The 9,402-nt window shown below is 45.1% G+C and overlaps 1 protein-coding gene, 1 long non-coding RNA gene and 1 pseudogene across 2 annotated transcripts; all 3 read right to left on the bottom strand.

The window, feature by feature from the left end:
• Positions 1-3,811: 3,811 nt before the first annotated feature.
• LOC119366725 lies at positions 3,812-4,927 on the bottom strand. The gene is made up of 2 exons (XM_037632463.1): positions 4,646-4,927; positions 3,812-4,543 (listed from the first exon to the last, which is right to left on the bottom strand). Exons 1-2 carry the CDS (start codon positions 4,905-4,907, stop codon positions 3,954-3,956), a joined length of 852 nt encoding a protein of 283 aa, XP_037488360.1. The 5' UTR covers positions 4,908-4,927; the 3' UTR covers positions 3,812-3,953.
• Positions 4,928-6,499: 1,572 nt separating this feature from the next.
• On the bottom strand, positions 6,500-7,093 carry LOC119366724. Its single transcript, XR_005176092.1, has 2 exons — positions 6,986-7,093; positions 6,500-6,844 (listed from the first exon to the last, which is right to left on the bottom strand). It is a non-coding gene; the product is annotated as an uncharacterized LOC119366724 (long non-coding RNA).
• A 714-nt stretch (positions 7,094-7,807) lies between these two features.
• LOC119366666 overlaps positions 7,808-9,402 on the bottom strand; it is a 16,925-nt pseudogene continuing 15,330 nt past the window's right edge.

Below are 9,402 nucleotides of genomic sequence, written 5' to 3'. Positions count from 1 at the left end.
CGGTTGGTAGACATACTTACCTCGTTAGCTTCATTGATGATTTCAGCAAATTTACTTGGATTTATCTTCTCAAACGCCGTTCCGATGTTTTCCAAGTATTTAAGAATTTTCAAGCACTTGTTGAACACAAGTTTGATCGCAAAATAATTGCCGTCCAGTCTGACTAGAGTGGCGAGTACGAGAAATTAAACTCGTTCTTTCAAACACTTGGCATTTTCCATCATGTTCTTGCCCCCATGCGCACCAACAGAATGGCTCCGCAGAACGCAAGCATAGGCATATCGTGGACGTAGGCCTCGCTCTTCTTGCGGGTGCATCTATGCCCTTAAAGTTTTGGGACGAAGCGTTCCTCACTGCTGTTCATCTCATTAATATGCTTCCTAGTCGTGTCATTGACAATGATACTCCCATGCATTGACTTCTCCAAGTTAGACCCGATTACAAGTCTCTTCGTGTTTTTGGGTGTGCCTGTTGGCCAAATCTCCGTCCCTACAATAATCGAAAACTTATGTTTTGTTCCACACAATGTGTGTTTCTTGGCTATAGTGCCCAGCACAAGGGTGTCAAGTGTCTTGATGTACCCACGGGACGTGTCTATATCTCCAGAGATGTTGTTTTTGATGAGACGGTTTTTCCTTTCGCCAACCTTCATCCTAATGCCGGTGCCCTCCTTCGCAAGGAAATCCTACTTCTTCCTTCTCATTTGACCTCTTTGCATCACGGGGACAATAATTGTGATGACATGACTAACCCTCCTAACCTTGAACTTGAGTCTTCTGGTACTGCAGGGTCGGATGTTGAGGCAACAGAAGAAAATTTGGTGAAAAATCGTGAAGAAAACAGGTCAAACGAGCAATATTTCATGTGTCCCCCGTGCTGCAACAACCCTGCCACCGAATCCGCCTCGGGATCACCCTCACCAGAATCTGCCTCGGGATCGCCTGCGTCAGATGTGTCGCCGTGCCAGGTTCCGGGTGGCAGCGCCCCCAGACTCCGCGCCTGCAGGCCACCCACCCACGCCACGCGCGCCTCGCGAACCTGGAGATGACACGCGGCGGGCCGCGGGCCCGCTCTCCCCCACGCGCGCGTCGGCTTTCGCAGATCACCTGACCGAGCGGTTCGATGTGGACCCGCGGGTCTACACCAGGCGCCTGCACCAACCAGAGGCGAGCACGGGATCCAATTCCGATCCGGTGGCGGCTCTGCCCGGATTTTCTTTTCTGCGCCACCTTCGCCCGTGTCTTCACCAGCATCTGCCACAGAAGATCTGGTGGGGGAATCTGCTTCGGTTCTGCTGCAGCAGATCACAGGATCCTCTGCGCCAGCAGCTGCTGCATCCGTTCCTGATGCGCCACGCACGTGCCTTCGATCAGGGGTAATTCAACACACAAATTACAAAGTTAAGTTTGGTTTGACATGTTCCACAGGTGAACCTCGTACGTTCCAAGAAGCATGCAAGGATTCACGTTGGAAAAAGGCAATGGAAGAAGAATTTCAAGCCTTGCAGAAAAACAAAACATGGCACCTAGTTCCCGCACACCGAGGTAAAAATTTGATTGATTGCAAATGGGTATTCAGGATAAAGAAGAAATCAGATGGCACAATAGATCGTTATAAAGCTAGGCTTGTTGCAAAATGATTCAAGCAGAGGTACGGTATTGATTATGAGGATACATTTAGTCATGTTGTTAAAGCTGCAACTATCCGTCTTGTTTTGTCCATCGCTGTGTCCAGAGGATGGAGTCTCAGACAGCTAGATATACAGAATGCGTTCCTTCATGGTGTTCTGGAAGAGGAAGTGTATATGTGTCAACCTCCTGGTTTTGAAGACAAGAACAAACCCTCATATGTGTGCAAACTTGACAGGTCCCTTTATGGATTGAAACAAGCCCCTCGAGCTTGGTACTCACGGCTAAGTACAAAGCTTCAGTCACTGGGTTTTGTGCCCTCAAAGTCTGACACATCTCTATTTATCTATAATAAGTCACATATATCCATATTTGTGCTTGTTTATGTTGATGATATTATTGTTACAAGTTCATCCAGTGCAGCAGTAACAGCCTTGTTAAAAGACTTGAATGCAGACTTTGTTCTCAAGGATTTGGGAGACTTGCACTTCTTTCTTGGCATTGAGGTCAAGAGAAACAGGGAAGGTGGCCTTCATCTCTCTCAGGAGAAGTATGCAGCTGATCTCCTGAGCAAGGTTGGCATGGAAGGGTGCAAATCCTCACCCACACCATTGTCTAGTACAGAGAAGTTATCTCTTGAAGAAGGCGAACCCTTGAGCCAAGATGATAGCACAAGGTACAAAAGCATGGTAGGAGCTCTTCAGTACTTAACCCTTACAAGGCCTGATATTTCCTTTGCTGTAAACAAAGTTTGTCAATTCCTTCATGCACCTACCACTGCACATTGGACTGCTGCGAAACGCATATTAAGATATGTGAAGGATACTTTGAGTATTGGTCTGACATTCAGCAAGTCACCATCCACTCTTGTTAGTGCTTTCTCTGATTCTGATTGGGCAGGGTGCCTAGATGACAGACGCTCAACAGGTGGTTTTGTTGTTTTCTTTGGACCTAATCTTATCTCATGGTGTGCAAGAAAACAGGCCACAGTCTTGCGGTCAAGTACTGAGGCAGAATACAAGGCTCTAGCAAATGCAACGTCAGAAATCATTTGGGTCAAATCCATGCTCAGAGAACTTAGCATAGGTCATGCACAACCCTCTTGTCTCTGGTGTGATAATCTTGGTGCTACATATCTATCTGCTAATCCTGTTTTCCATGCAAGAACAAAACATATTGAAATTGACTATCATTTTGTTCGGGAAAGAGTTGCAAACAAAGAGTTGGAAATTCGTTTTGTTCACTCCAAGGATCAAGTTGCAGATGGGTTCACCAAAGCTTTGCCTACAAGACAGTTTGAAGAGTTCAAGCGTAATCTTAACTTAGTTAAGTTATGATTAAGGGAAGGTGTTAAACATGTAATTCTGTCACGCCTCTTAGGCTGCCTTGTGCGCCAAGGGTTGTTATAGGAGTAGGATCTTGTTCTGTTTATTCTCTCTTATCCCTCCTGTAAAACCTCCCTGTAATATCTCTTCGGTTGTAACCTATGAGAGATGGGTCTCTCCCAAATCAATATAAATATACCGCGGCCCTCTGTATGAGGGTAGAGACGCTTACACAAATTAACAAGATGCTCATGTGCTCCACCTTCGGAAGCGATTAGTCAATGAAAGGAGTAAGGAAACTAGTACTTAGTACCCCGCCTAAGAAATAGATACATTCTATCAAGTTATTAGGCATTTGTAAACAATTACATGAAGCCTGCTGCTCATGCCTGGAAAAAAATACAGTAGCTTGATCAAATACAACTACGTACAGTTATATTGAAGATTTCTTGTCCTGAATAAATGAATGGATGGTATATATAGAAAAACGCCGCATAATTCTGCTGATGCACGTGAAGACATGTACAGCTGAATTAAATCAATTGATAAGTTTCTATTGGAAGTCGAGAACTTTGCTGATCCAAACTTTAATACTTATGATATAAATTGAAGAAACTTTAAGAGTTTGTGCTTTGAATCAAACCAAAACAGACTGCTGTAGAACGGATATCATAGTCATAAGACACAAAATTAATTTAGCACAATTGTGATTGCAAGAGTAGCACAAATTCAGATATGAAACAGGCTAGGGGACGGAGGAGGAGGAGGAGGAGAAGGGGACGGGGAGCGGCGCGCGGTGACTAACGGATGCCTAACACTATAATGCTCAGAAGAAAGAAACAACACAAACACACATTATTGTACTAGCTAGTAGAGTCTTATTTCTTTCAATCTTCATTACAGCATTACAGACCTTGAACATTATATTGTACTACTCCTTGTTGCCTCACACATACCCTAAACCCTAATTTGTTGTCTTGAATCGTAGTACGTCTTCTAGTTAGTTGGGGACACTATAACCTCTTGGCCTCACCAGCAGATCTAGCACGCGCAAAGCATCTCTTGGGCTCTTAATTCCTGTTTCCTGCTCCAGCTCCTGAGCCGCTGCGTAATGCCCCCTTCCCCAGCTTGTACGCCCGGTTGTTTTATCCCAGTCAATAAGTAAAAACGACATTCTTCCCCAGTTTACACAGAATTCTGCCTCAACATCGAGCATGTTGGTCTCTTCCTCCCAGTGATTGGCCAACCTGTTGCTGACGGGCCGGAAACGGGCTGCTTCGGCTATCATGACGATGAACCTGGCCATGCCTCGCTTAGCCGGTCCAAGGTCCCCGCCGGGGGAGTATGAGTAGCTTGCCAGAAGGCGCACTCCCTCTTTCGCCGCCTCCCTCCCGAGCGGTACAAACGGGAGGTTTACGTGGCCACCCTCTCCGAGAAGCTCGCCGTAATTCTCCCCGAAGGGGAGAACTGTACAGCCCGCGAACCGGAAGCCTCCTATGCAGTGCCAGTGCCCGCTCGAGTTCCTGAAGCCCATGGCGGAGATATCGTCGTCTGCGAAGGCGACCACGCACTTGTCCTGAGGAAGATCACCTTATGAATAAATAAAGCAAAAGTCAGAGAGGATGGTCGAATTACAACTGAACTGGAAAGCCGAAAAGCGAACGAATCTGAAATTAAGCTGGATTCATTTACCGTTGAGGTGGCATAAAATCACTCGAGCCGGTAGGTCATAGAAGTTGGGGCGTCGAACCGCCAACGCCCTGCTCGTCAGCACTCGCAGCTCAGGCTGGTTCCTCACCAGTATTCTCTTCAAGTCTGCGTAGTTCTTGGTGTAGGGGTCGATGGTGTAATTGAAGTAGAGGTGGACGAACTCCGTGGAACAGACCAGGGGTAGGAAGAAAGCTACTACAAATAGTAGAACAAGAAGAGTCGAATGACGGATTTTCGCTGCCATTATATATGGTGTTAGATGGATCGATGGATGGAATCTGGTTCCTACTCTCCAGGGGGAGAGCCGCTTTGCTATATATAAGAGAAAGGAATCCTGTCGTGGATTACAAGCCAGCAGGACGATCGATCGCTAGGATTCATGCATCCATCTGTCGTGGAGAACAATTAAGAGAAAGAGATAGAAAAGGATACGGGATAGATAGTTGAGAGAGATTGCATGCATGGCGTATAGCTTTCAAACTTCTCGAGTTTTATATGTCATGGAGTTTTATAGCGCCGCGCTGTCGACTGTTGACAGATTTTGTGAGCAGAAAAATAATGGAGTTCTTGGCATGATCAACAAGTAATACCAACTAGCGAATTTGCTCCTTGTACTACTCTCCTCCTTAGAATGTTTGGGGGTAATTAATATGCTTGGAAATTAGAGTATGTATGTAATGTCTCTGTACGTATATTAGCAACAGACAAGAAGAGTACGTATGTGTACTGAAATTGAACTGCTATTACAGCTCATACTGAAACTGAAACTAACTGATTTTGATAGACACTAACTGAAACTGATACCTGAAGCACTCCTTGATTTTGATAGAGACACTAACTGAAACTGATACTGATACACTAAAAAAAATATCAGACCCCTGCTCACTAGCACCCAGGCCATATTCTTATAGAGGAAGCCGCGAGCAGCAAATGTGCGGACGAGGGACTCGAACGCGAAAACTTATACACTACACTGACTGGAGTATGAAAATGAAACTGGATTGCCGCATCCAAATTTGAAACCACATTCAGATTGGATTGTGTTAAGGTTCCTCTAGGATTGAACAAACCAAATTTGGAACAGATTCGTATTTGGACAGATTTCGTATTTGAACAATTTTCGAGTTCCACATTTCCGTTCAAATTCGAAATTTGTTCATACTCAAAAATTGTTCAAATTAAAAAAATGTTCAAAACCAAAATTTGTTCCAAATCGAAAATTGTTCAAAATAAAAAATTGTTCAAATTTTAAAACTGCTTAGATTTTATAAAATACTCGGATTGTAAAAAAGAAAGCAGAAAAATAAAAAGAAACAGAAAAAAAACAGAAAACGCACGAAAAAAAGGGAAAATCGTACTAATTAATGGGCCGGCCCAGGCCAGCACCCGCGTGAGCGGAACCGAAAACTGTCCGCGATGAGCGGAACATAGGTTTCACCGCGTAGGTCGCCGCATAGCGCCGTCGCGCATACCACCCCCCTGTGTCTTTCGTTCTCTTATCGGGCCGGCCCAGCTCGGTTCCCATCCTCTGTTTTCTTCCTTCGATTCGTGCTCTATTTTCTTCCTCCCGTCTTCTTTTCTTCTTCTCCATCTCCTTTCTCCTTCTCCTTCCGCGCGGTAGTTTTCTAGATCGACAGCGGACGGAGGTCATCCCTCCGCTGGGCGCTCTTCACCAAGGTTTGAGAATCAACCTTGACCGCCATCCCCGTCTTTGTCTCTTTTTTTTTTTCTCGGATGTGCGTTTTCACCCCGCTGGACAGTGATTTATTTAGAGACTTTAAAAAACAGAGTTACCCGCGATAATTGGTAACCAAAAAAAAAGATTGATGCAACATGTCAAATCAAACTGCAGCAACTAATGTATTAGATACTTCTATTCCAAATTATTTTTAACAGAATATCCATTAGGTCGCAGTCAAAAATATGCAACTCAAACTGAACCTAATGAAGAGGCGGGAGAGGGGGCAGGTAAAGGAGAACGGGTCATTGCCATGGACACCATGTCAGCGGCAGAGGGTTTCAGACAGTCTTTCTTGCATGCATCCATGGACGGGTAGCACTCTTGATTGAGGAGACAACACAAGCAGACCCATCCAGCTTTGCACGGTCTATTGTTGACACAAAGTCCATACGGTAAATTGATCTTCTCGTCATCCACGTCTTCTTCACCGATGATACGACCTATATATGGAACAACAGATGAATTAGTCCTTGATAGATATGGTAACTGATCATTTTAGACTGATTAACAAACAATCAACATTAGACAATGATAGGTGAGAAAGAATTGATAGCTCTAGCGTTGTGGAAGTGCATACATACATTGCGCAGTAGGTGCGGAGCATAGGAGATGGAGAGACAGTAGCAAGGCTAGACCGTAGATGCGAATCGTGTGCTTGTCCATCCTCTTCTAACACAAGATATGCATGCTTGCTCTATCAACACATGGCCTGTATATAGAGAGAAGGGAGATCCGGTGCAGAAAAGATCCAGCAATAAAATAGTACCTATTAATTGGCCCGAAAAAACATATTGCAGCAATTAATAAGACATCCGAGAAATAAAAACATATTTCAGTTATAAATAAGACATGCCAACAATTAATAAAGCATATTTCAACACTTGATAACCGATTTCATATTAAAAACAGATTCCGGCACTAAAGAAGACATTTCTGCTATAAAAAGTTGTAAGACATAATAGGACATTTATAGAAGAGATATTTCAACACTTAAAAAACACGAAATGAGATATCAACACTTATTAGGATATTTCAACAATAAAAGCAAATTTCAACACTAAATGAGATATCTCAAGAATAAATATATATTTTGACACTTAATGAGAGATTTCATCTTTTTAGAAGATTTCAGCAATTAATAAGGCATTTCAACATTAACATAGATTTCAACATTTAATGAGATAACATGAATAGATTTCGACACTTAAAAAACACATCCCTACAAATAATAAACATATTTCATCATTAAAATTGCCATCAAACATCTATTAGGTCAGAGGCATGAATAGATGGAGTGCTCCAGAATAACACTAGGGTGTTACGATTTACGGTACATTTCATCATATAACAAGATGGATAGACACCTGGTATTTAAGCTGACATAACACTAAAGTCAGTACTACTCACTGTAAACAGGGAGCACAACTGCTACAGTTCAGCAAGTCAAAATGAATTGCTGAATCATTTAGAGCACCGCCTTGATCCTCTGTTGATTTGCCTTTGCCGCCATTGCCGTCATTCTCGTTGCCAGAGCTATTGTAGTTGCCATTGTCTTTGCTGCCATTCTCGTCATTGCCTCTGCGGGAGTTGCTGAACGCTACATCCACACCAGTGAAGAGGGCAAATTCCTTGCCGGGAGCCATCTTGTTGCAGTCCTTGTCGAATACCATGACATGCAAGAAGTCCACGAAGATGAACCTGCTGGAACCGAGGCTGACGACAATGGGCTCACGCGACATGTTCGGCTGCCACTCCTCTGATAGGCCACCACGCGCCCAGATCCGCATATTCTCCGGCGGCGGCTCCTCCCCTCTAACGACGCCTGAGAGGTCAGCGGTGCAGGGGAGGTTGTCTTGTGAAGAGATGCCAAACCAGAGGCCAAGATCGGGGACGTAATCTGCCTTACCATGGAAGGGCATGAGCCAGTTGCCAGCTGTTCTCCACTCACAAGTCGCCATGTGGAAGCAGTAGGTGCCGGCACCCTCGGCACCTGCAAAGATGGAGAGGCAGATGGAGAAGCATATGGTGTCTCCGACGAGGGCGTGTCCGTGGAGAAAGGCGCGCTTGTGGTGGGTGATCCACGGTAGCAGCCGGAGGAGGGTCTATAGCTCCTATGCGACATCTTTTGTGGGAATTGCATGGAGTGAAACGTTGTTTGACAGAATGGCTTTAGGGCAAGACTTTTGAGCGAGTAAGTAGCCCACACACGACATGGCCCTTAAGCTGAACTGATGCCCTCATTAGTGTTATGGGCTGGACCCACAACTTATCCACGTAAGCGCAGGACCCACCACTTGTCCAGTAAGCGCGGGACCCACCTCTTCGCGGCTAGAAAAGACGACTGCCCATGCCCGTCCGCCTGCCGCCGCCCATTGCTTCCACTTTCCCCATTCTTCCTCTTCTCCGGCGACCTAGTCCAGATGTCCACCTCCTCCGCCACGCACTCAAAATTGCGTCAGTATGGTCCAGTGCTGCTCACAAGGTGCCCGTCATGCCCATACCCAGAGCCTCTGAAACGGTGGGTCAGTAGGATGATGAGAATGGAAATCCTGGGCGGGAATTTGTGAAGTGCTTGAGCAAATCAATGGCAGGAAGGGATGGAAAGGTTAGATCTCAATTCTTAGCCCGTTCTTTCACTGTCGTTTGCTCTGATTTCTCCATATTTCGTTCCCCCCTCAAATTTTGAATTTAGGGTTCATGTTGTTGTTTTCAGATCCTGAAGAAATGCACACATTTCGAGTGGATGGATGATTATGTTGTGAGGATTCAGTTCGAGGGCTACGTTGATTCGAGCGGGGCCACAACCTGGGAGCTCAATTTGGGTGGGGTGCCGCAAATGAAGAATTTTGGGGGCTCAGACAGAGGGGTAGGCAGAGTCGTGCCGATGGCGAGCTATGCACACAATGCTGAACCGCAGTTGGAGTCTCAACTGACCGAGGAACTGAAGAAGATCAAGAAAAATCAAATGGAGATGATCAATTTGCAGAAACAAGCAAAC

The sequence above is a fragment of the Triticum dicoccoides genome, chromosome 2B (genome assembly GCF_002162155.2).
Source record: "Triticum dicoccoides isolate Atlit2015 ecotype Zavitan chromosome 2B, WEW_v2.0, whole genome shotgun sequence".
NCBI lineage: Eukaryota > Viridiplantae > Streptophyta > Magnoliopsida > Poales > Poaceae > Triticum > Triticum dicoccoides.
Note: the sequence above shows the minus strand (reverse complement) of the source record. Positions and strands in the feature narration are given on the sequence as shown.